Genomic DNA, 27,745 nt, shown 5'->3' with positions numbered 1-27,745 from the left:
TAAATCTAGGTCATAAGACCACTAAACATCAAGTATTAAGGTAAGAACCTTTGCCCCTTGGCTAGAAACACTCTTGGAGCTACGATAAACATGGAGAATTACTTCTCATTCTCCCCATATGCTCTAGAACATGATCCTATCCTTGAGTGGCATAGAGCTACCAAGTCAAATGCATAGCAAGGAGCCTACAAGCTACATCTCAAGTAGAAACTTCCGATGGAGTGGTAAAAACTGCACCGACTCTACAAACACTAACAATACTCAATTTAGAAAAGCCACCCTCTAGAGAAAATTTTCTTAAACTCCTCTTTCTTATGGATGATAGTGATAAGAACTAGAGAATGGCCAAACCCTACACGAAAAGGACCAGCACTACATCTCAAGTTGGTATCTAGCAACCCACCATTAGATTATAGGTACAAGCATGAGCTTGGATTTGAGATCTAAGTGGTGATGAAGGAAGATAAGAACCTAGACCCTCCTCTTATGCCAAAAATCGAGCTTCAATGGGGCCCGATCACTATAGCCATGGTGTACATGGATGCCTTGGGTGATGTTTACAAAGTGGCACCTTGAGGCATTGGTTTGCGACACCACAAAGGTCACAATGTGGAAAAGACATGATTCTCTCTACCTGCAAATGCAAAGCCAAATCAATCATAAATACCATTAACCAGAGAAATCGAATGGAACAAGTGTACAAGGACCCTGCAACCTAAGCTTTGAGGAAAGGAAGCTAACCAACCCAACTTGCCTATTTGCAACCTAGCTACAACTTGGGAGGAATACTTGAATGTCGACAATCATCCTATTATTGAAGCTAGTGGAAACTCTAGGAAGGGGGTGTCATTCCACAAATTATCCCTCCTTGAGAAGAACCTTTAGATGAGGATCTAAACCCTTGAGAGACTTGACAAGTTGCTTCAATTGAGGAACAAGCTTGAAGGGGGGGGGGGGGGGGGGGGGGGGGGGTGTGTGTGTTAATTTGCTACATAAATCCCCACTTCAGTTTCATTCCTACCCTTCAACTCCACAGCTTATGATTGCTCAAATTCCTTGCTTAGTACCTATGAAGGCAAGGCCCAATGCTGTGAAGTTAAAGCCACCTAGGAATGACCTCAAATGTCTAAGCACATGATAGTTTACCAATATCAATTGAAGTCCATTGCTCCATTTGATACAGAATTGTGCTTCTCTAGAGATGGCAAGGGAAAGTACTTCAAGCTCCTCTTGCCTAAACATGATCAAAGTCCAAAGTGAGGATTCAGTTTGGAAGTGCACCATTGTGTTCAAGTATTTGCATGTGACAAGGCTCACCTAAAAATACAAGGATGTTAATGGCAAGGAATACAAGCCTTATCACCCACCAACTGCTTTAAACGTGGAGTCAAATCTAGCAAGGCTAGCAAATAATGTCACTCCTATACTGTTAAATATCCCAATGCAGCCACATAGATCTGCAAGGCTCGATAATGCGAATGACCAAATCCACTTAGGGAACATCCATGAGAAGCTAACAAAGCCTAGAGCTTCTCCTAAGTTATCACCAGCACAAACATTCAAAAAGAAAGCACAGAAGACGGGTCAAATTAAGAAAAACACTACCAAGAAGACAAAAGAGCAGGAGTAAATAGAAAAAAAGGGTGAAAAGAAAAACCTTTACTAAAGAGAGACGAAAAGCAGCACCCAAAAGCAAAAAAAACAAACTCATGTCACTCCAAATAACATAGAGCCTACCACCTACGAGAGTCCCTAGTACTGAAGAAAAGAGGACACCCAATTGCACAAAGAGGTTTTCACTACAAATCTTTCTCAGTTGCAGTGATTGTACATTCTCACCTGCGCTTTAGCCCACACTTGATGTGGATCTATTTTGTAATACCATTCTGTAATGCTTCTTCCAATCTATGCAATTACCGACACACATGTAACGTCTTCAGAAGGCCAAAATGATCTATGGCCACTCCATTACAAACTGGTGATTCTGATAGCATATCAGGGTACAAAAAAGAAAAGATACTAAAATGAATCTAAAAGTGCTACTAGACGGGAGCTGTGTGAGATATGTGTGACCACTGCTACAAATATGGCCGCTGGGATCGGGTATGGAGCTGATGAGCGACTCAATGTTCTTCTTTTTTTTTAGAAATGAGCGCCGCAAATAGAGAGTCCACATCGTGCTGGGGAAAGTAATGTGTGTGGGCAGAGAGAGAGAGAGAGAGAGAGAGAGAGAGAGAGAGAGAGAGAGAGAGAGAGAGAGTAGGGTCTCCATTATCCTGAAAAGAGCTAACTAATTCTTGTGTGTCGAATAATTGTCAATCACCACGACCGCGAGCCTTCAAAGTTAAGGCTACCTTCTCTCCTCAACAAGTTCATTATACTATATCTCTACAAATTTAGCATTATGGTAAAACCCCCTTCAATGGGGGGGACCCACTTATCATACAAGGAAGAGTGGAGAAGCTGCTAAATTGCAGCTGTCAATAAGTACCTAGAAGCTAAGATGAGAGTATTAGGCGCTCTCAAGAGCGAGCTAAGCCACTGTGAATAGCTTGAATTCTTTTGGTTAGTTCAAATCCTAGTATATGGGATTTATGTTGGACCTTGCTACCACCCTCTTGGGTTGACGTATCTTTCTTTATCAGATCGACTTCCGACCTCATTGAAGGATTCCGCCTTGCATAGCTAGGAGCTGATGTTGTGTAAGAGCCATTCACACTTGCACTTTTGATTAGTCTTCTTGATTGTGTAGCCTCCTTTGTTGTTGCCCCAGTGCTCAGGCCCATCCCTTCCTCTGCCACCTTTCCTCCATTGGGAGCATGGACACCTACAGAGAAACACACACTATCACACTTGCACATAAGCGCACATGTACATGCATGCACGCATACACCCCTTCATTACACACTTACATAATACAGATATCTCTAAAAGCGTAATGAAGCGCAAAATTCAATCACAGAAGAGAATTTCTGATAGGAGCCACCAGCATTCTCCCATTTAAACCTACCATTTTTCTCATCTCACAGAAGACAGACCATCTATACTATCTATAATGGGGAAGGGATCCCGGCCCCTCACCCCCGGACACGTGTCCCAAGCACCTTCACCAGGTGAGTGTGGCCTGCATCCTGGCGACACAGGCGGCCAGCCCGCTGAGAGAGAGAGAGAGAGAGAGAGAGAGAGAGAGAGAGAAATGAAATGTTATATTAACGTCTTCAAAAGGCCAAAATGACCTATGAGACCAAAAAGTTACAACATGGTGAATCTGATACAATGTGTGAGTACCAAAAATAAAAAAGATAAGGTACTGAAATGGAACTGTGTAGGATATGAGTAGAGAGGGGTGAAAGTAGTGAATGAGGGCTAATATAACACACTATGGGTGTGTGTGTGTGGCCGAAGGCGGCCAGCCAGACTAGTGTAAACTAAATTTTCACACCATGCTCTCTGGCTCAATCAAACATTTTGTGATTGAATATAGACAAACATACTGTTACGTCATCTATAGGAACAGGACCATGGAGCACAGATGGCGAGTACCGATAGAATGCGTAGGGCACATCGCCGGTGCCATGGTTCAAAGGTGGGGTCCGCACGGGATATGAGGAAGCCTAGACCACCATTGGGGTGCGTAGGGCACATCACGGGTGCCATGGTTCAAAGGTGGGGTCCGCACAGGATGAGGAAGCCTAGACCACCACTGGGGTGTGTAGCCTGGCACATCGTAGACTTGGGCACACTCGGCCAACGTCCGTGTGGACGGCAAGGTCTATACAAAGGGGACCCTACAGTTGGGTGTTGACTTTATGTAAGTGCTCCTATGTCCTACAGCTCTTGTTGGAGAGCTCAAGATGAGACCCCTTGGTTCACAATGAGAGGCTACGACGCCTTCATATCACACACACACTTTTAAGTGCCCGCATCTGCAGAGACAATCAAAGTAATACCTTGAAAGACCTTTTGGGATGCTCTCAAAGACGCTCTTGCCACTGAAGTGAGTCCTTTCTCTGAGTGAGGCTTTTCTGACTCTTTATTAAGTTTTGAGCCAACCTCCCGAAAATCAAGAACCCGTTCCCTGCAAACAACACAACCTTTTAAACTTGGTACAAATCCCTGATTCCTTTTAGTCTGGATACAATAATTTAAACATCCTGCAATGCCAGAAAGGAAGAGCAAATTATGAAGACAATCAAGCACCAGTCGCCACTTTCAAGAATAATAGAAGCAAAGCAACACAAACATTACAAAATTGTAAAATCATAGTTATATATAGAAAACATTACAAAATTACAATTACAAAGCAAATTATTACAAAACAAACAAGATATGACAAAACTATTAGCACAAAACAAAATAGTACTAGACAAAACGTTACAAAATTATCATTACAAAATAAAACATTACAAAATTATAATTACAAAATAAAAAAACAATCACAAAACAAAGCATTACAAAATTATTTGTTACAAAAGAATAAAATCAAAGTTCTGTTTTGATAAATGCTTTTGACAACTAGAGGGCGATGTCTAAAACTACAATAAGGCACGAATCCTTCACCTTGGCAAGGATGCATGCTCTCTTTCAGGAGGTATGCTTGGTGTACCCTTCACATAATTCTCTTCCAGAGTAGTGAACTGTCTCTTGAACTGATCTGCTGTACTGTGAGACCAAAAAACAAGATCAGATGTAATTTTATATGCGGCATGTGCATGAGTGTTCATGAATACATAATGCGCATACATACATCATCATAGTTACAAGGAGTGTTTCATGCAAATTATCTTTTCATTGTTTCAGTGTTTGGTTTCTATGTTTTGAAACGCCAAGAAGAAATAAATAGGTTTTAAGGGGCTGTAGGACACACAATACGTGGAGCTTAGCATTAACATGCATGTTGTGCACATAATAATATACAAAAAGTGTAGGACAATGCATTATAAGATTACAACAAGTTGACAATGCATCAATTGAGCAGGGACAAATAGGAGAAGCTTACTTCCAAAAATTTGCATGTACTTCTACCAGAACTCACTTTTAAAATCATTGACACCATCAACATGAAAGAATGTAAAGGCTTGAGTTCTGACTTAATCATCTTACAACAACAGAGATAAGACAATGAAATGACACAACAAAATTTAGAGGTGGACAATGAAGCATTATACAAGAAATTTACACGAAGTGACCTTAGTTTTCACATCTTGTTCAAATAGGCAACGAAAGAACATCAACTTCATCATGCATAATTCCAACAAAATTTATGACATCCCTCTTCACGTGATCAAAGGTGCAGGTAAGTTCCTACTTGGAACTTGATTTATAGAGCAGTGAACAAAGTTTTCATCACAATTTAGAGGTAATGGACCAACTCAGCCATGATAAAGCTTGAGTAGCAGCAAATATACTAAGAAAGTCCAATTACAACTAAGAAAGTCACTAAGTTAAATAATAAGTGGCCTCCTTGAGTTCCCCACTTTAATTGGACTACTCAAAATGCAAACATTCCAAAAGAAAAGTCCATTGGAACGTTAACATTATAAAGCTAAACCCAAGATAATAATCCATTGGAACGTTAACATTATAAAGCTAGACCCAAGAAAATCTATAGGATCTTGATTGGGTGTTTGGTCACTTTGTTTCTTCTTTGTTTACTGTTGTGTGTTTTTGTTCTGTTTTGAGGAGACCAAATGTGATTTTGACCTCAATAGATCATGAGTACATTTGTCCTGACAATCGAGCATGCATCGCCATAAGAAAACATACTACCTATACATCCATGTCAAGAAAGAGGGAGACCGATTGTTACCTTGGATACATAAACCTTCCTGACCCCTTTCCTTGTAGGTGTTCTTTTAGCATTTGTGGATGATATTCAAGAATCTAGAGAAACTAAAAGAATAATGTAAGTTTTCTAGCGTAATTCTTGGTTTAATAACACATACTTGTCTTGTTCTCATTAAGCAGCAATAACAAAAACTTAACCCACTAACCTCTCTATATATCAGCTCTCTCACATCTTCCTTAGATATCTTGCGGCGCTCAAATTCGAACTCCAATTTGTTTATGGGTAGAGCTGATGGTTCACGTTCCATTTTTGACAAACCTTTGAAATACGGGTCAGCCAATGCCTGTACATGAGAACAAAACTGGTCAGTATATAATATAAAGTAGCCAAGAAAATAACAAGTTGCCCTTCATTGTGACAGTAAAACTAAAAAATCTCTTCCTAATTCCAACAATCTGTGAAAAAATAAAACGCTTTCATTTTCCCTTCCTTTCACTACACAATTGCCATTAAAAAACCTGTGTGGCAGTTGAACTGTGAGATTTTTCAAGAGCAAATGCCTCCTCTCTGACAACTAAATGTGCTGCTTTTTTACAGTACATAGGCACTATCCCAAAAAAAAACTCCGATAATGATCCCATGAGATGTGTTTCCATAAGGGGAGCACAGTTCAAGGAAGATATCAAGGGCCATAAAGTTCACCATTTAGTGTCTCCTAGAGCGACAAGTCAAAAATAACAGGTCAGATTCTTGTCCATGCTACCCATCCTTGTGATCCTGTGAGGCACACTACCATTGATGTCATCCTAAAATAGGTATATGGTTTATAATGACACCACCTTTGATTCGAAGTTTGCATGCGGCAGGCAGGGATGAGACTCCAGCAGCGTGATCGCTGAGAAAGTGAAACCAATGTTCGTTACGAGTCAACCTCACTTTTTTAAGGCCATAAAAGACACGTTTCATCCAAAGGACCAAGCTTGTACATAACATATGTCCAATTGGCAGGAATACCGTATGAGACCATAAAGACAATCCTCCTCAAGCGTGTACACACTAGATGTCAAAAGTATATGTCACGAGGACGTGGCAATTGCTAACTTGAGTTGTTGGTTTCTTTCCAATGATTTTTGTTTAATTCTTGGGAACCTCTTTTTGAAGTTGCAAATGACCGAACATTGTATGGCCAGTGTGAAATGGCCGACGGCCAAGAGTTTCACATGCAGTCGCGAAGGGCAAGTCACCACGAATTGGTCGGGCCAATCGGCACTCGAATCCGAGCAGTAAAAGGGTATCTAAGCTCAGTTCAAAGTCATTTAGGCCCCTCGCTACACTTATAAGTTGATGGGTACTAGGGAATTAACTCAAAAGAGGCAAACTGGACACATGGCGGCTCCAAATGCATTTGCCACAAGCATCAGCAAGAGGGGGCACCCATTTCAAGAGAGAGGGCTGATAAGTGTATACTACAGTGTGTGTGAGTAGTGGGTGCAGGTGATCACAGCTTTAATGGAAAGCTTGTTCTCCCTTGCTCTATGTAGCGCGACGATTTGCTCTCGCCCATCTCTCTCTCCCCTTTGCACATATGGTAAATTTTGGTAATGCCCCACTAGTTGGGCTTCTCAAATGACCATGTACAGTTCTGGGGCTTTTACGTGCGTTTGCCAAGGCAAGAGCCTTCTATACAGGAACCGGATTAGCTAATTGCTAATCCCCTTCAGGTACGCACAGTTCCATCATGAAGGAATGCGAAAACGGAGAGTTTTCTCGCGTGAAAACTCGTCCGATTTACAGGGGAACTATCCCATTGCATGCGGGAGCACCTGCAACATGCGTAGGCGTGCTCGCTCCGCTCGAAACGGTCCAAAACAGAGAATTGCAGCCTGCTGTGTTTTTCTGCAGGTTTAGGGTTTCGCACCTAAGCTACAGGGAATCGCCAAGGGAGCCTTGGAAAGGCATTGGGATGCGTGTACAAGGCAGTAAGCACCTAACAGTGGCAAAACAGAAAATTACAGCATGCTGAAATTGACCTGCAGCTCACCGGAAAGCTTCCATACCGCAAGGGAAAGTGTCCTTGACGTGTACTTTAGCCCTACAGGAGTTTTTGCGCCGTTATGCTCGCAAAATTGGGTCAAAAACCCGCAATTACAGCCATGGACAGGTTTGGACAGCTTGGTGAGGGTTAGGTGCAAGCATTTGGATTGTTTATTTGCCAGGGGAGCCTCAAGAAAGCATTGGATGCTTGTACAGGACAATTTAGAGAGATTTCCCGCGAGGAATCTCATCTAATTCAAGGGGCAAGTGACCCCTACAAGTGCGAGAGCTCAAGGGCTATCCACAGAAGAATCGGCACGCGAATCGGAGGGCAAACCAGAGAATTCAACGTGCTGCAATTTCTCGCCAGGTTTTGTGAAGTGCTCTAAAGTGCGTGGAAAGTCACCATGTACTTGGGAATATGTCTGTGGAGACTTCTACTGTGGTTATGTTGCCGAAATCAGGTTAGAGTAGAGGAGTTTCAGCCCGATAAAAGTGGGACAGCTTGTAGAAGTTTACAAGTTTTTCTCAAGCATGATAAGAATAAAGAAATACCGGAAGGGGTGCCAGTCTTTAGGGCCAAGTTGTTGTCTTCTTGGTAGCGCTCTAGCTGCCAGGCCGTGGTTTGTCTTGAAGTGTTGAATTCCAATCACAGGCTTATTCGTGAAGTTTCTTTCTGTCGTAAAGTTTAAGTAAAATTTCGGGTGAAAGCCTAAGTCCATCGCCCTACGGGCCGGTTTCAGTATAATTAAACTAACCGAAAAATAATACAGAGTTATGAGATATGATAACTATGAGGGTTCAAATGATGATTGACTACATCAGACGGAAAGTATGATATGGATACATCACAGTGAGTTATAGTTACCACGAAACTCCGTTTCGGGACATATCGGATCAGAAGCTCCGTTTCCAAAATCCCCGTTTCTCGTCTCCGTTTTGCCGTTTCTTCAGGGAGTTCCACGCGTTTTATATACAATATACCTATAAAAAGGCGTTTCTAAACCGTTCCAATGAAATGAGCAAGACATTTCTATCTTAGAAGGCCTAGCAGGTCCCGTTCCCGTTTCCCCATGCAATGAGTAAACACCTAGGGATGTTGTCATACTAAAACCAACTGCTACAACGTCCAAATCCCTACACTTGTAGAAGGATATTGTCAGAATAAGCAACAAAAGATTCAATGAAGACATGAACTGGCCTCTGATCTGGTGGACACCTCGACTTCGGTCCGGCTCGACTCAATAAGATCCTCTGACACTAGAGAACACGTGCAATGACACATACATATACAAGGCAACAATGCAAAAGAGAGATCACTGAGGTAGAGAGAGAGAGAGAGAGAGAGAGAGAGAGAGAGAGAGAGACACCCATATCCTAAAGTTGTACAGTATAAACTCGTATGGCCGTACTTATATAAATACAAACGAGCCTTGTAGCCCATACCTTGAATCTTTGGTCTTTGTGCGCACTCCCTAGGTCATTTTCAATAAGTTTGTTAGACCCATTAACCTTAGACCTAGGTATAGTCCTAATTCATGAGGTAATTTGCAGATTTTTGTATGGTTTTAAAGAGTCTTTTTAAAAAACACATCATCTTTATCCCAACCGTATGATATAATTTGAAATACACCGTATTTTCGACAGGGAAGTCATAGACAAGAGTCCATAGCCTCCAAATACCCACATCAGCCCCAAACTGGAGAAAGAATCAAGAAAAAAAGCAAGCTTATTCTATCTCAATCAAGTCCAAAACGGCACCAGATCAGCCAAGGTGGTCAAGACATCAGAGCTCTAATATATGTACCGTCATAAGTTCAAAATAGTCTGAACTTGCAAATTATAAGAGGGGATAAATGTCACGTGCACATCTAACCCTATGTGCATGTGGACAAGCTACTCACGTCTAGGGTTCAAGTTAGCCTAGGAAGTGTTCTGGCACCATTGTGAGCCTGTGCGCAGGCCGAGCATGTCCAAGCACTTAGAGTAGTTGCATATCCTCTAATTGCACAACCCAGTACCACCCGGCATTTGCATTGTCCAAGGCAATACACCCAAATTTCCATGGCATTTTGGGGCACTTCAGTTGCAGGCAATTACTTATTTTTATTATTCATTTATGCCAGTTTCCAAGGTCATGGGGCTATAGGGAAGCTTGCTCGACCCAGCATGAGATTCCTATATAAGGAGACGTGGGACCCTCAGTTTCCAGCAGATGCAGAAGGAGTTCCAGCAACTTGCGGTGAATCTTCTCAGCAAGACCGGCAGAGAGCCCTAGCATTTTTAGCCAGCAAGACCTACTAGCGTTTTCAATTGCAGATCAATCCCAGCGTTTTCTCCAGCAGATCAATCCCAGCGTTTTGTCACGTGCACATCTAACCCTATGTGCATGTGGACAACCTATCTCAGGTCTAGGGTTCAGGTTAGCCTAGGAGGTGTTTTGGCACCTTTGTGAGCTTGTGCACAGGCCGTGCATGTCCAGGCACTTAGATTAGTTGCATATCCTCTGATTGCACACAACATGATCATTAGCATGACATTCAGTACCCATAATGAGCATTTTACAAAGCATAGAACCCTTTTTCCCAAAATACACATTTTTCACTTATTTATTAATAAGTGATTTTTGTTGGAAAAGTAAGTCGGACAAATTGCTAAGGAAATATAAGAAACCCAGAGGTCACTCAGCAGAGGCAGAAGAAGTAGCAAAAGGAGCTCGGGCAACTTGCAGTGCATCTTCTAAGCAAGACCGGCAGGACACCATCAACGTTTTCAGCCTTCAACACCCAGCGTCAGCCAACGTTTTCAAATTAGACCAGTCAGCATCGCCAAATTCAGCCAGCGTTTTCCAAATCAGACAGCCTTTCAGAATTCAGCAAATGAGTCCTTTCAATTTCAAATTTCAGCCCGTCCTCGTCATCGTCATCATAGTCGTCGACAACGTCGGCATTTAGACCATTGTACTAGATTTATGCAATCTATAGCATAGACCTCTCTCGCCATAGGGAGGGGGACCCTTGGACGAGAGTTTGAGAACCGTTTGGTGTCGTATTCTACTCTCTCTCTCACTCTCTCTCTCAGCACTTTCATTCACACTAGCATTCACTTTGTTTGTGATCATTACACTCTCTCTCTAAACGAAACGGAAGGCTCTCCCTTTCGTAAGTAAAAAGAACCTTTGAGCACAGATGGAGCACTCATCTTGAGCAATAGCAACATTCACTTCCAATTTTGGGTTAAAGGCCCAAATGGCCCCCTTTAATGTATATTTTAAAGGTTACTAACCTTTGGCCAAGTTCACATTGAACTTGGCCACAAACTTATTAATTGGTCCTATACACATAATAAAGGGAATGTGAGTTTTAACTCACTAACTCACTTATTCCCCAGCAGCAATAGCGTACCCTCTCTTCTTCTACTAGCGCTTTCTCTACTGCTGCCCTTCGCCTCCCTTCTCTGCACACACACACTGCACTTCCTCGCGTGCTCTTTCACTTGCACACACCGCCGCGCGCTCATCAACTGGTATTAGAGCCCGATTAGAGTTTGCCCCCAAACCTGCAAACGCAGATTTCAGCCAAGAAGGTCAACTTACACGCGAGATTTTGCAATTTCGACGCCAAAAGACTCGTCCCCGGACATTAGAGAGCTCCCGGCAACCAAAATTGACCTAAAACAAGCTGAAATTAAGTCAAAAACAGGAAATTACAGGTTATGACAGCAAAATACAGGTTATGCAAATGATGTATTAAGGTGAGGGAATACTTTTGCTAAGTCCCCGCTACCCGAAAACCCGGAAATTTCCGAAAAACAAGCCCTAAAACAGGTGTTTTAAGCAAATTTCAGATTTACGCAGGTTTTTGCAAGTGTTTTTATCGTGCGATTACATTGGGGAAAGTGCAAATTGATGCAATCAACGCAGGTTTGACAAATTTTGTCGATGTATGACCATTTGTAGCTCAATTTCATGCAATTTTGATGCCACAAATTGGGGCTTTCGTGCTTACATGCTTCTAAAGGCTGTGTATTAGCCTTACCTATGTCTTCTGAGGCTAAAAACAACTGAATTTGTTGTTTTCGAGCACAAATTCGCTCGCTGAAATTTCCTGCGCATAAATTTCAGCAATTCAATTTTGTGCCCAAATCGTCCTATTTTGCCCCAAATTGCTCCTGTGACCATTTGGAGCTGTAGTGCACATCTCTATGAGGCTATACTCCGATTTTTGCGCATTTTGCCCAAAAATTCAGCGTATTATCCCTCTTATTTCGTGCAACTATGGCCTCATCTTCTGCGGATGTGAAGAACCTCTTCGAGATTAACACGTTTTGATCTTTGGAAAGATAAGATTCAGGGAATCCTATTTCTTAAGGATTGCGAAGGGGCACTTGAACACGTAAAGCCACAAAATATGACGAATGAAGCATGGGTTAGCAAGAACAGGAAGGCCATTACATACATTAAAATGGCCATGACGGATGAGACCGTCATTGATGTGAAAGGTCTTACGACTGCTTTTGATGTGTAAGAGAAGTTAAAGGGAATGTATGAAAATTCAAAGCCTGTCAACCAAGTGCACTAGATGCGAAAACTTGTCGGCATGCAACTAGATGAGTCCAAGAGCGCGGCAGAGCACTTGTCATTGTTCGCAGGTACTTTGTCGCAGTTACAGGATTCTGGCTTGCCTCCTTTTGATGATAAGCAGTAAGCTATCTTCTTGCTTATGACCTTACCTGAGTCATGGGAAACTTTGGTGGTTTCGTTGTCCAATAACCCCAATTTGACCTTTGATGGTGTTAGGGGTTCTATCTTGAATGAAGAAATCAGGAGGAAAGCAAGTGGAGAGGGAGGAAGCTCTGTCAACATGGTTAGAGGAAGGACAGAAAAGAAGAATGCTTATGCACAAAGGAGTAAGAGTAAGAGTAAAGAAAGGGAAAATGCAAGCAAAGGCAAGGGTGATGTGACTTGCTATCAATGTGGCAAGAAAGGTCACAAGAAACCCGATAGCAGGTACTATAAAGCTGAGTTAGAAAGGAAAAAGAATGGCGGAGACAAAAAAAAAAGAGAAGAAGGAAGTCAAGGCAGATGCACAAGATAGCTCAAAGGACAAAGAGAAGGCCAATGTGGCTTCTAGTGTCGTGATTCAGGAGCTGTCAGACGTAGAGGATATCTTGTGTGACACTTTGTCAGATGATGATGTTTATGACTTTGATGCCTCTCTAAATGTTCATTCACAGGACATGCAGATCACCAAGAGTGATCTTATTGATGCTTTGTTGACTGTGAATGATGTATTGTCCCAGACTTGGATTGTTGATTCCTGTGCTTCATTCCATGTGACTCCTATCAAGGAGTGTTTCTCTACTTTTGATGTAGGCAAGCGTGGCCATATATACCTTGCAAAACAATCATGCATGTTCCATTGAAGGTATTGGCATTGTGCATCTTTCCATAGATGGCACAAATGAGCTTGTCTTGCATGATGTTAGATATGTGCCGGGAATCAAGAAGAGTCTGCTTTCTGTTGGTCATATGGATATGCATGGTTACAGCATCTTGTTTGAGAGAGGATCATAGAAAATGACCAAAGGCTCAAGGCTCAAGGCTGATTGTAAAGGGCACAAAGAACGGAACACTTTACTGCATGCATGGAAAGGCCGTGTTGGGCAAGTTTATTGCATTGGCTGAAATTAGCTCTCACATGGAGTTGTGGCATAAGAGGCTTGGCCATATGAGCCAAAAGGGCCTTTCTAAGCTTTGTACTTTGAACAAGCTTGATGCTAAAGGCACAAAGCTTGATTCTTGTAATGAATGTCAATATGGCAAGCAAGTAAAGCGTTCTTATTACTCTGGTGTCTCTCGTAAATCTTGTGTACTTGATCTTGTACATTTTGATGTATGTAGCGTGCCTACTAAGTCTATGGGTGGTGCATGCTATTTTGTCTCCTTTGTTGATGATCATTCTAGGAAAATTTGGGTTTATTTGCCTAAGTCTAAGGATGAAGCCTTTGCTGTGTTTCACAGATTTCATGCATTTGTGACCACCCAAACAAGTAGAAAGCTAAAATGCTTGCGTACAGACAATGGGGGGGTACACAAGTGCTGAATTTAATAAGTTTTGTGAAAATTTGGGCATTAAGAGGGAGCTTACCGTACCATACAGCCCCTCTTCTAATGGTGTGGCTGAAACATTCAATAGGACACTTTGTGAGAGGGTGCGATGCATGCTGTCCACAACTAATCTCTCTCATGGATTTTGGGGAGAAGCTTTGAAAACTGCAGTGCATATATGCAATCGATCCCCTCACATGTCTTTGAAAGGTGACATCCCTGAAGAGGTTTGGTCTGGCAAGCCTGCTTCATATGATCACTTACGCATTTTTGGTTGCGAAGCTTTTGTGCATGTTAGACCTGAGTTGAGGAGTAAACTAGATGCGAAGTCCATTAAAGGCCTCTTCATGGGATATGGTGAAGAAGGCGAAATGGGTTACAGGATTTGGTTACCTCAGCTCAAAAGGGTTGTACGCAGCCGGGATGTTGTTTTTATTGAGGCAAGGCTGCTTCAAAACAATTGTGCCTCAAAGCATGACCATAAAAGGGTGAAATTTCAGCATGACCAGCCACCTGTTAGGCCTATTTTTGACCCTTAGGATGCACCACTAATGGCTGAAAATGTAGATGATCCAGTGGTGTTTGAGCCAGATGATGTTGGACAGCAAATTAAGGCTCCTGAAGGACATTTGCAGCCAAGAAACAATGCTGAAAATGGTGCTGAAAATGATGTACAGCAGCCCATTGTTGATGATTTTGTGGTGCCACTTGATGTAAACCCATTGCTGGATAATGTGGATCATTGGGCGAGGCGGTCTACTCGTCAAAGACGGCCTGTGAGTGGACACGACCCCTCTTTGCATTACATTATGTTGGCAGATGAGGGAGAGTCTCTTACGTATAAAGAGGCAAAGATATGTGAGCACAGCGACAAGTGGGAGCTTGCTATGCAGGAAGAGATTAAAGCTTTGCATGCTAATCATACTTGGGATTTGGCTGAATTGCCCAAAGGAAGGAAGGCTATTCCTAACAAATGGGTGTATAAAATCAAGACTGTTGATGCAAAACCCAAGTATAAGGCAAGGCTTGTGGCAAAGGGATATGTTCAAACCAAGGGCATAGACTTTCAGGAAGTGTTCTCTCCTGTTGTGAAGATGACCACTTTGCGTGTACTGTTTGCCATAGTGGCTGCTCTTGATTTGGAAATGGACCAAATGGATGTACATACCGCTTTCTTGCATGGTGATGTGGAAGAAGAGCTTTACATGAAGCAACCCGAGGGTTTTGTGATCCCTGGCAAGGAACATTTGGTATGTGTGCTCAATAGAAGCTTGTATGGGCTGAAACAATCATGTAGACAGTTGTACAAGAAGTTTGATCGCTTCATGCTTAAACATGGTTACAAAAGAAGCCATGCAGACCATTGTTTGTATACCAAACGTGATGAGGATGGCAGCCCTATCATTCTTGTGCTCTATGTGGACGATATGTTGATAGCTGCAAAGAAAAGAAGCACTGTTGATGCTCGTAAAGGGCAGCTGAAATCTGCGTTTTCAATGAAACACCTTGGGACAGCTGAACATATACTTGGAGTGCGTGTTACGCGGCAAAGAGACAAGCGCCTATTGTATTTGTCGCAAGAAAAGTACATTGAAAAGGTGTTGGACAGATTTAACATGGCTGAAGCAAAGCCTCTTGGTGTGCCATTACAGCCATATGTTAAAATCTCCAAGGATGATTGTCCCAAGTCAAAGGAAGAAGCCAATGACATGCAGAGTGTGCCTTATGCTTCAGCTTGTGGTTCACTTATGCATGCTATGGTTGCTTTTAGGCCTGACATAGCCCATGCAATGGGAGTTGTGAGCCGGTTTAAAGCTAATCCACGCAAGTTGCATTGGGATGCAGTGAAGTCCATTATGAGGTACTTGAAAGGGACTAAAAACAAATGCCTCTGCTATGGTAAAGGACCAATGGAGTTGAAGGGATTTTGTGACTCTGACATGGCTGGTGATGTGGATACACGGAAATCCACAAGTGGCTATGTATTTACTTTTGCGGGAGGTGTTGTTTCATGGTGTTCTAGATTGCAAAAGATTGTTGCATTGTCTATGACAGAGGCTGAATATATTTCAGCCACTGAGGCTTCCAAAGAAGCTATTTGGTTAGCACGACTATGCAGTGAGTTTGGTTTGCCTGCCAAGGCACCTATGCTTGGTTGTGATAGCCAGAGTGCCATATGTGTGGCAAAGAACGCCATGTTTCATGCACGCACAAAGCATATTGATGTGCGGTATCACTTCATACATGAAGTGCTTGAGGATGGGCTTATTACATAGGTTAAGGTCCATTCATCACAAAATCCAGCCGATGCTCTCACTAAGTGCTTACCCAAAGCACAACATCATCTATGCATAGAGATGGTGGGAGTCACATAGCTTAAAGGCGCCATTTATGCCTTTAAGTGGGAGGTTGTTGGGTTAAAGGCCCAAATGGCCCCCTTTAATGTATATTTTAAAGGTTACTAACCTTTGGCCAAGTTCACATTGAACTTGGCCACTAACTTATAAATTGGTCCTATACAAATAATAAAGGGAATGTGAGTTTTAACTCACTAACTCACTTATTCCCCAGCAGCAATAGCGTGCCCTCTCTTCTTCTGCTAGCGCTTTCTCTACTACTGCCCTTCCCCTCCCTTCTCTGCACACACACTGCACTTCCTCGCGTGCTCTTTCACTTGCACACATCGCCGCGCGCTCATCATTCCACTGCACCTTACATTGGTATCAGAGCTTTTGGCAGTGTTTTGTATCACTCAAGGAAAGAACCACAGAAAAAAAAAAAATTGCTTGTTGCGGTCGCACGTAACCAAAGTTCACTTTGGGCGTGTTGATTTCTAATCGTGTTTTTGAAGAGTGACAGGTAACCCAAGAAAGAAGGGCTTGTCCAACCTCCCCTTGTTTCTTTACAAACTTACAAAGTCTTGACGAGTGGCCTATTTTTAGAGAGGAGTTTCCACCAACTTACGAGACCCCGTCCGATGGGACCCAAGTGACATAAAGGCATTAAAAAGAAAAAAGCAGAACACGCTCAGAAGACATTGCACGGCAAAATATGATGATGTGGCACCTGTACGGACGTTCCGCAATTCGCGACAGATTTTTAGGAAAATCCCAAAATTTTAGGAAAGTGTTTTTTTGGAGTCAGCTTTTTATATTTGATGCTTTTAGGCTTTGGGTCTTTAAATATGAGGCTTGGGGGCCCTCTCTGGCACTCTTCAGCGCTCAGATTGCAGAGAAGGTGCTCCCCAGCTGTTGTACTTTGCAAATCATTAATAATAAAGAAATACCGAAAGAGGCACCAGTGTTTGGGGCCAACGCTCTCTTGGGGTGGAGCTTCACCACTCCCTGTCTCGTGTCGTGCATCTCTTTCAGTTCAGTGTTATTTGAAGTGGTTACAATTGTTCAATCTGTTCTTTTCTACTCGCAAGTGGTGCCCGTCTTGTGACAGACGGTAAGATGGATGCTAATGTTATTCATTCTTGGTTGCATCAATTTAATGCTTACTTTGCAACAACTAAGAAAACAGAGAATATCAAAGTTTTGACGGCAACCATGTATCTTGTCGGTGATGTCATTAATTGGTATCAAGCGTGGCAAGAGGCACAGTTGGCCCCGCACCTAGCGGAAGCCGAGGAAGGCCTGTCCCTTTCTTTCCGTCGGGCCGACTTCCAAGAGAAGCTAAAGGCGCGGTTCATGCCACCTCAATACCTAGCACGGTTAAAGGGAGTTTAACGCAATCTCAAGCAAAATGGTACCCCAGTCATGTCTTTTTCTAACCGTGTTTTGCAGCTTGGCACCCAATTATGCAAATCACATGCGAAACGTAAAGAGGCTTTTATTTTCGGATTGGACGAGTATATCAGGTTCGATGTCGAAGTCCTTCATCCCATAGATCTCAACAAGGCTGTAGAGATTGCTCTCGCGCAAGAGATGAAGCACAACAAAGGAAAGCCTAAGGAGAACAAGTCTTCTCACACTACCGCTCAGACTCCTCAAAACCACAGAACGATGAGAACGATAAGAATGGTAAGAATGGTAACTCTTCTAGCCCCATCTTCCTCTAATCCTTCGGAAAAGAACTCTCAAAATGAATCTAAGGGCAAAGCTAAAACACCTGCTTAAACCTAAGCTAACCCCAAATGAAAAAGCTGCACAAGGAATTATAGGAGGATACATAACGCCAGAAGAGCAAATCATTTATACAAAGGAAGGTCGATGTTATCAATGTCACGTCAAGGGTCATATAAAGAAGGCATGTCCTAAGACAGCACCACCTAAAAAACCCAAAGCACCCACCAGAGCTACCACAAGCACTTTAGTGAACCAATCTGATTCTCCACATGTTTCTGATACACATTGATGAGTCTCTCATTAAATGTTATGGTCATGTGAAGGGTCAACGTTTTGTCATATTGTTTGATTCAGGCAGTATGCATGATGTGATTGGTGACTCTCTTATAGAGAGAGCCCGCTTGGAGGTTAGCCAGAGAACTCCTCGCAAGGGGTCGGGCTTCGCTCTCGCTATGGATTCTCTCATTATGCAAGAGTGCCTTGATGTGTTATTCACTATTCAACAAGCTTTCTTTTGTAGAAAATTTGTCGTGTCTCCTCTCTCCAGATGTGATATGATTTTGGGCATTAGATGGTTTCATGAGCATAACCCTCTCATTGATTGGACAGACAATACGCTCACTCTAAATGCCAAAAGTGACTCTCCCATGATCATTCGTGGTGAGGAGGGTCTTCATTCTTTAGCTCTCATTTCTCATGTGCAGGCAAAGTGTGAATCGCGTCGAGGAGCACAAGCGGCATTCATTTATGCCTCTCCAGTCACTCAGAGCCTCAAGGCTCCAAAGAGGTACTCAGATTTGTTTACCAAGTATGAGCATCTCTTTTTACAGGATGATCTTCCACCCTATCTCCCTCCCGAGCGGCCAGAGGATCATCGCATCGAACTCACGGAAGAGGCACAACCAGTCAGTAAGGCTCCCTACCGTTTGATCAAGACCCAAGAAGAAGAATTAGAGCGGCAACTTACAGAGTTAGTGGCCAGAAGATTCATACACCCTAGTGTAAGTCCTTTTGTTGCTCCTATTTTATTTGTCTGCAAGAAGGATGGTTTGTCTCGTTTGTGTGTTGATTACAGGGCTTTGAACAAGATGACCGTCAAGAACAAATTTCCGATGCCTCGCATTGAGTATATCCTTGATAGGCTCAATGGAGCAAAGGTTTTCAGCAAGGTTGACCTCAAAAGTGGATACCATCAAGTAAGGGTATTCAAAGGCGATATCTACACGATCGCCTTTCGCACAGAGCGAGGGTAATGGGAGTATGTGGTTATACCTTTTGGATTGACAAATCTCGTGGGTACATTCAACCGTTTCATAGTAGATCGTTTCGGCGATATGATTGGCATATATGTGTTTATCTTTCTTGATGATATTCTCATTTTCTCTGCATCGTTGGAACAACATGCAAAGGATGTTGAAAAGGTTTTAACCCGTTTGGATGACTGATAGTTGTACATTGCAGATCAGAGGTCTCAGTTTTTTCTTACAAAAGTTACTTATCTTGGTTATATCATTTTAGTAAAAGGTGTCAAGCTTGATCCCGCAAAGGTAGAATAGGTTCGTAATTGGGATTTGCCCAAAACTGCATATGATGTGCGTTCTTTTCTTGGTTTATGTCAAGCATATAGTTCGCACATAGAGACTTTTGCATGCTTTGCCGCACCCATGACAAATGTTTTGAAAGCGAAAAAACTCGCCGACAGCGCGTGGTTTTGCCCGAGGCGGCCGCTGAGGCTTTTTCACCTCTCAAGGTTGCGGTGACAGAAGCGTTGTGTCTCATCCTTCCCTCTTGGAACAACCCCTTTGAGACATGGACAGATGCGAGCAATGTCGCCATAGGTGATGTGCTTCAGTAGCATGGCAGTCCAGTTGCATTTCTGAGTCGGAAGTTAAATAGTGCCGAAAAGAATTATTCAGTTTATGACAAAGAACTTCTCTCTGTTATTTACTCTCTCAAGCATTGGAAGCATTTTCTATATGGTAGAGTTCACAGTTCGCACAGATCATCAAGCCCTCAAGTGGCTCCAGTCTATGCCTAGTTCACATTGGAGTGATCGCAAAGCACGGCGGTCACAATTTTTTGAGCAATTTGGTGGTTTGATTGAGTATGTGCTTGGTAAAGCTAACCCAGTTGCAGATGCGTTAAGTCGCAAAGGACAAATCTTGGCTCTTGAGTCAAGATCCACAGTTTCTATTTAGGGTGTCTCTTTCGACAACATGAAGAACCAGTATGCAGATTCCGAGTTTGGTAAGCAATGGTTGCAAGCTCTTGCTTCCCAATGGCCTAGCAACTATCTCATTCGTGAAGGTTTGTTGTATTTTCATCACCGTCTATGTGTATTGCCCTCGCTCAGGACAACCATATTGCACGATGCTCATGACTCTTACGAGTGGGCATAGGGGAATGAACACCACTTTAGAAAAAATAGGAAGATTCTTTTATTAGCCTAAAATGCGAAAAGATGTGTTTCGTTATGTCACACAGTGCACCATTTGTCAAAAAGTAAAAGCTCCTCGGGGTAAGCAGCAAGGCCTCTTGCTACCGCTACCTATTCCCGACGGGCCATTTCAAGACATTTCTATGGATTTTGTGACTAACCTTCCGCCTAGTTTGCATTCAAGGAACACTCAATGTTTGTGACCGTTTCAGCAAATTTTGCATGTTGATTCCTTGTAAGCCCACAAACGCTGCACAAGATGTAGCACGCTTGTTCATTAAGCATTGAGAACTCCTCTGTGGTTTGCCAAAGTCAATCGTTTCAGATAGGGATGTGGTTCACATTAAATTTTTGGCACGCTCTCTTTGAAACTTTTGGCACAAAGTTAAATTTTTCATTTGCTTTTCATCCCACAGTCAAATGGTCAAACAGAAATTACAATCAGTTAGCTTTTGATGTTTTGAAGTCATTATATGCATGATCAATAGTCTCATTGGGAGTTCTATCTCCCATTGGTCCAAGCAATTTTTAATGACTCTTATTCCTTTGCCATATGAATGAGGCAGCTTTTGGCCGTTCGTTCCAGTCACTTTTGACTCAATTCGTCAGTTCATTGTCTGATGTCATTAGATGAGATTATTGAGTGTGAAGCTTCGGCTAAGCAAGGCACCGGAGTCTTATTCACAGCACGCTAACAAGCATCGTCAGGATGTTACTATCAAGGAAGGAGATTGGGTCTATTTGAGAATCATCAAGCAACCTCTTAAGCAAGTAGGAAAGAAGTGTCCTAAGTTGTCTTTCAGAATGTATGGTCCATTTCCTGTCATTAAAAAGATCAATGAGGTTTCTATGAAATTACAATTGCCTAACTCATGGTCAATGCACAACGTTGGAGAGGGGGAATGGGGAACACACTCGACACACAAACAATTGCCCCTATATAGCTCAGGGTATTCACAGCACCCCTGTCCTCTCGAAAACACCTTCAAAACAAGAAACTCACACTAGCAGGGCCTCGCCTGCACTTCACCCAACGCACAAACACTCTGCATAATCCTTAGACAACTACCACACCGGTCTTGCCCGCTTCCAGCTCTTCCACATCTCAGCACCTCTCTCTCTTTCTCTCCCACACAGAGGGGGCCCGGGGGGGCGCACACGCTCACACACACCGACACCACACACCTTGGAGACGAGCAAAGAAGAAAGGGGGGAAGGGGAGGAAAGACAACACCAAAAAATCGGCAATGACAGCTTCTTTACACACCATGTACAAAACTCATGTGGCCTGCTCAAGGTCGCGCCATGGCCATCACCAATCCATACAGAGGGGCACACACCTCCCTCGCCACTCGACTCCGTCGGCACAAGCCTCGACGGGAACATTCACCACTGGCTTTACTTCGACAACAACTCCTCCTCCTGGCAACCGTCGCTGACTGCCTCTTTTGCAAGCCCTTTGCTCTTTCGAGCTGCGTCACAGCAATCCACAATCTTGTGCGGCTTCGACTCCTCGAATGTTCGAAGCTCCTCCTCGTGGTAGCTCTCGTTAGCCGCCTTCTCTGCAAGGTGCTCGCTCTTTTCGTACCGCTTCACGGACCACACCTTGCGTGCTGGCTTCAATCGCCGAGCGCACGCGCACAAAGGTCTCCTTCTTCCTCCTTCTCAATTCCCCCAAGCAAGAAGAAAAAAAAACCCTCCTTTTTTCGAAGCCCGCTGCCCCTCTTCTTTTCTTCCTCTTTGTTTTTCCAAGGCAAAGAAAAAGTTTCTTTTTTAGGCAATGAAGTCGGGCGCCACTGCCTTTGAGCCTTCTCTCTTTTTTTCCTTTTTGCCTTTGAGTTTCCCTTAAACTCCAGCCAAGCCACCTCTTTCTTTTTTGAAGCTTGCTCCACTAAACCTTTGCCTTTTGAATTTACACCCAAATCATTTTTTGTGCATTCGTTTCCCGTGTGGTCGGCACCTTCACTTCCTCGGGTTTGCCAAACACCCATTCCGTCAAACCACCTCGGAACCCCGTGCTACCGGCTCCCAACCGTGAGAGCTTTGTCGTGTCTCGACCATCTCACGCCTTGAAAAAATGTCCCAAAACCGGGAAAAGCCACCTGACAACCCCTTCCCGTCGTTCTTGCTTGCCAGCTTGAACTGGTCCATCTTAATGCCCATGACGCCGATCAGCAAGCCGCCAATTTTGGTTGACTCCCCACATCGCATGCAATTTTCCCGAACCTTGGCGAGCTCAAAGAAAGTCCTGTCGGCGCACCTACCAACGTGGCCCGATGAGCACATACCCGATCCCTGGCAAATATTCCACAAGCCATAACTTGCCCGTTTGAGCTCCGAATGGCGAACCGAAAAGACCGGCATGATCGACAGCTTGAGCTTTACACGTGTACCATTGATCCCATTTTTCGCCACCTGTCTGTACCTGCCCTGCCCGTTGGGACCTGCGAAGCCTTCTAACTTCGGACTGGCATATCTTTCACACCAAAGCCCCGTTTGACGAGCTGTCTGGACGAGCTTCTAGAGCATCTTGAATACCACATTTCGGAACACATTCTTTGCATTTTGAACACCTTGACTTGCCGTCATCATTATCCCACTTTGGAGGCCTCCCTGACCGAAAAAACCCCTTTAAGCACGCATTTCCGTTGCCACTGTCCTGCTGAGGTCTCCCACACTGGCTTTAGCCCTCTACCATGCACCTGTTAGCACCCTTTGCACTGCATAGCACACTTTACAGTGCGGACTAACTTTGGTTGCACCAACGTTTTCCATGTTTCTTGGTTGAAAGTAATTCAAGAAACACCTCCACCGGACATTTCCGAAGAAGTACCACAGATCATCGATGAAGCCGACGTCATGGAACCGGAGTAGATCTTGTTACATCAGTTTCGCCATGGCTCATAGAAGCAAGTCAGAGAGTATTTTTTGAAGTTCAAGAATCGAGGAACCCACGAGGCAATGTAGATTGATGAAGAATTTTTCAGAGATTATCCAAAGTTGTTGGCAGACTACAAGAAAGCCATGCAGCTCGATACCAATACCTCACTTTAAAAAGGAGAGGATGTCACGTACACATCTAACCATATGTGCATATGGATAAGCTATCTCAGGTCTGAGGTTCAGGTTAGCCTAGGAAGTGTTCTGGTGTCGCAAGACAGGCACCACGTGCCAATAGAAAAGAACAGACTGAATAGACTTTTAGCACTTCAATAACAATTGAATTGAGAGAGAGAGAGAGAGAGACGACACGCGACATGGAGTGGCAGAATTCTACCCCAGAGAGTATTGGCCCTAAACCTTGGCGCTCCTTTCGATATTTCTTTATATTGCATCAACACAGTACAAGCAGGTACTCCAGGCTCTGCACCTTCTCCAGGAAGCATGCCAGAGAATGAGCCCTTAGCACATATTTAAAGACCCTTGGCCTATGAAAAGCAATTTACATGAAAAGCCTTCAAACTCAAAAGCTTCTGCTCCAAAAGCAATGCCAAAAAGCTGTCATCGTAAATCATTGAATTCCGTACAACTGCCACGTTAGCACTCAACGCAAAACGCGGAAATCCGTACAGCCTGCCACATCAACCCTGTCAGCGTAATTTTTGAAAATTTGCCACATCATCAGTTCCGGGTCTTGTTTTATTTTAATCCTTTATGTCACTTGGGGCCCCATCGGACGGGGTCCCCATAAGTTGGTAGGACTTCTTCTTCTGCTACTTGTTCTTCTTAGGGTTTAGGCCCCTCGACCGACATTTGCAAGTTGGCTCCATTCTTCAGGGCTTTGACACGTCAACAGTTTGTTACATCTGGCACCTTTGTAAGCCTATGCGCAGGCCATGCATGTCCAGGCACTTAGATTAGTTATATATCCTCTGATTGCATACATCATGATGAGCATTTTACAGAGCATAGAACCCTTTTCCCAAAAACACATTTTTCACTTATTTAGTAATAAGTGACTTTTGTTGGAAAAGTAAGTATAGCAAATTGCTAAGGAAACATAAAAGAAACCCAGTGGTCACTCAGTAGTGGCAGAAGAAGAAGCAGAAGGAGCTCAGGCAACTTGCAATGCATCTTCTCAGCAAGGCCGGTAAAAAACCATCAACGTTTTCATCCTTCAGCACCCAGCCTCAGCCAGCATTTTCAAATCAGACCAACTAGTGTCGCCGAATTCAGCCAACGTTTTCCAAATCAACCAACATTTCATAATTCAATAGATCAGACATTTCAATTTGAGATTTCAACCCGTCCTTGTCCTCGTCATCATAATTGTCGACACCATCGGCAAGCCCATTGCATTTAGACCATTGTACCAGATTTGTGCAATCTATAGCATAGACCTCTCTCGCCATAGAGAGGGGGACCCTTGGAGGAGGGTTTGAGAACCATCTGGTGTCGTATTTTTCTCTCTCTCTGTCTTAGCACTTTCATTCACAATAGCATTCACTTTGTTTGTGATCATTACACTCTCTCTAAAGGAAATGGAAGGCTCTCCCTATTGTAAGTAAAAGGAACCTTGGAGCACTCATCTTGAGCAATAGCAACATTCACTTCCGCTGCACCTTAGACGTTTGCAGATTTCCACCGCCGGATTCAGCTAGGTTAGGTAGCGTTTTCAATTTTCAGCCCTTAGCCATTCCAGACTAACCCCTTAGCTTCGCAGATCTCACCTACCCCATAGCAGATCCTCGGCGTACCGTCAGATCAGCCAACGTTTTCAATTTCAGCCCGCTGTTTTCAGATTTCAACATCTGGGAAGGACTCTTTGCCTGCCCACTCTGATGTGTGGGTCGTGCGATACTTGAACTTCATAAAGGTCTGCAACACTTGCTTCTTTGGGCCGCGTCGAAAGCGACACAAAGTCGTCTCACTGCTTCAATGATGAGCGCGTGGCGGTGTGTGCAAGTGAAAGAGCACGCGAGGAGGTGCAGTGTGTGTGCAGAGAGGGGAGGCGAAGGCCAACATGAGAGGAAGCGCTAGCAGAAGAGAGAGGGCTCACGTTTTTGGGGAAAACTCAATAAGTGAGTTTTAGGTTTTCCCACTTTTATTATATGTGACCTTTAAAAAATGTGTCCAGGTTCATATTGAACCTCGACAAAGTATAAAAATGTACAAAAACACGTTATTTATGCCTTTAACACAACGACCTCCCACTTAAAGCCATAAAATGGCGCCTTTAAGCTACGTGACTCCCACCATCTCTATGCATAGATGATGTTGTGCTTTGGGTAAACACTTAGTGAGAGTATCGGCTCGATTTTGTGATGTATGGACCTCAACCAATGTAATCGGCCATCCTCAAGTACTTCTCGTATGAAGTGATACCGCACATCAATATGCTTTGTGCGTGCATGAAACATGGCGTTCTTTGCCACACATATAGCACTCTGGCTATCACAACCAAGCATAGGTGGCTTGGCAGGTAAGTCAAACTTACTGCATAGTCGTGCTAACCAAATAGCTTCTTTGGAAGCCTCAGTGGCTGAAATATATTCAGCCTTTGTCGTAGACAATGCAACAATCTATTGCAATCTAGAACACCATGAGACAGCACCTCCCGCAAGAGTAAATACATAGCCACTTGTGGATTTCCGTGTATCCACATCACCAGCCATGTCAGAGTCACAAAATCCCTTCAACTCCATTGGTCCTTTACCATAGCAGAGGCATTTGTTTTTAGTCCCTTTCAAGTACCTCATAATGGACTTCACTGCATCCCAATGCAACCTGCCTGGATTAGCCATAAGCCGGCTCACAACTCCCACTGCATCGGCTATGTCAAGCCTAGTAGCAACCATAGCATACATAAGTGAACCACAAGCTGAAGCATAAGGCACACTCTGCATGTCATTGTCTTCTTCCTTTGACTTGGGACAAACATCCTTGGAGATTTTAACACATGGCTGTAATGGCACACCAAGAGGCTTTGCTTCAGCCATGTTAAATCTGTCCAACACCTTTTCAATGTACTTTTCTTGCGACAAATACAATAGACGCTTGTCTCTTTGCCGTGTAACACGCACTCCAAGTATATGTTCAGCTGCCCCAAGATCTTTCATTGAAAACGTAGATTTCAATTGCCCTTTAAGAGCATCAACAGTGCTGCTTTTCTTTGCAGCTATCAACGTATCGTCTACATAGAGCACATGAATGATAGGGCTGCCATCCTCATCACGTTTGGTATACAAACAATGGTCTGCATGGCTTCTTTTGTAACCATGTTTAAGCATGAAGCGATCAAACTTCTTGTACCACTGTCTACATGATTGTTTCAGCCCATACAAGCTTCTATTGAGCATACATACCAAATGTTCCTTGCTAGGGATCACAAAACCCTCGGGTTGCTTCATGTAAAGCTCTTCTTCCACATCACCATGCAAGAAAGCGGTATGTACATCCATTTGGTCCATTTCCAAATCAAGAGCAGCCACTATGGCAAACAGTACACGCAAAGTGGTCATCTTTACAACAGGAGAGAACACTTCCTGAAAGTCTATGCCCTTGGTTTGAACATATCCCTTTGCCACAAGCCTTGCCTTATACTTGGGTTTTGCATCAACAGTCTTGATTTTATACACCCATTTGTTACGAATAGCCTTCCTTCCTTTGGGCAATTCAGCCAAATCCCAAGTATGATTAGCATGCAAAGCTTTAATCTCTTCCTGCATAGCAAGCTCCCACTTGTCGCTGTGCTCACATATCTTTGCCTCTTTATACGTAAGAGACTCTCCCTCATCTGCCAACATAATGTAATGCAAGGAGGGGTCGTGTCCACTCACAGGCCGTCTTTGACGAGTAGACCGCCTCGCCCAATGATCCACATTATCCAGCAATGGGTTTACATCAAGTGGCACCACAAAATCATCAACAATGGGCTGCTGTACATCATTTTCAGCACCATTTTCAGCATTGTTTCTTGGCTGCAAATGTCCTTCAGGAGCCTTAATTTGCTGTCCAACATCATCTGGCTCAAACACCACTGGATCATCTACATTTTCAGCCATTAGTGGTGCATCCTAAGGGTCAAAAATAGGCCTAACAGGTGGCTGGTCATGCTGAAATTTCACCCTTTTATGGTCATGCTTTGAGGCACAATTGTTTTGAAGCAGCCTTGCCTCAATAAAAACAACATCCCGGCTGCGTACAACCCTTTTGAGCTGAGGTAACCAAATCCTGTAACCCATTTCGCCTTCTTCACCATATCCCATGAAGAGGCCTTTAATGGACTTCGCATCTAGTTTACTCCTCAACTCAGGTCTAACATGCACAAAAGCTTCGCAACCAAAAATGCGTAAGTGATCATATGA

The 27,745-nt window shown here is 43.4% G+C and overlaps 1 protein-coding gene across 2 annotated transcripts in view; it reads right to left on the bottom strand.

The window, feature by feature from the left end:
• LOC147460893 (mitogen-activated protein kinase 15-like) overlaps positions 1 to 27,745 on the bottom strand; it is a 58,475-nt gene that overhangs the window by 7,009 nt on the left and 23,721 nt on the right. The window contains exons 7-11 of one of the 2 annotated variants that reach the window (XM_086508596.1): positions 5,994 to 6,131; positions 5,810 to 5,883; positions 4,561 to 4,662; positions 3,951 to 4,078; positions 2,272 to 2,827 (exon numbers count right to left, since the gene is read on the bottom strand). In XM_086508596.1, coding sequence (XP_086364722.1) covers positions 2,523 to 2,827; positions 3,951 to 4,078; positions 4,561 to 4,662; positions 5,810 to 5,883; positions 5,994 to 6,131 — 747 coding nt within the window. In that variant the 3' untranslated portion in view covers positions 2,272 to 2,522. Of the gene's footprint in view, positions 1 to 2,271; positions 2,828 to 3,950; positions 4,079 to 4,560; positions 4,663 to 5,809; positions 5,884 to 5,993; positions 6,132 to 27,745 lie in introns of those variants that run through there. The other variant, XM_086508597.1, reaches the window with a different exon arrangement.

Source organism: Adiantum capillus-veneris, chromosome 3 (assembly GCF_014529385.1).
Source record: "Adiantum capillus-veneris isolate H3 chromosome 3, ASM1452938v2, whole genome shotgun sequence".
Lineage (NCBI taxonomy): Eukaryota > Viridiplantae > Streptophyta > Polypodiopsida > Polypodiales > Pteridaceae > Adiantum > Adiantum capillus-veneris.
The sequence above is the reverse complement of the archived record's forward strand: the minus strand, read 5'-3'. Positions and strand labels throughout refer to the sequence as shown.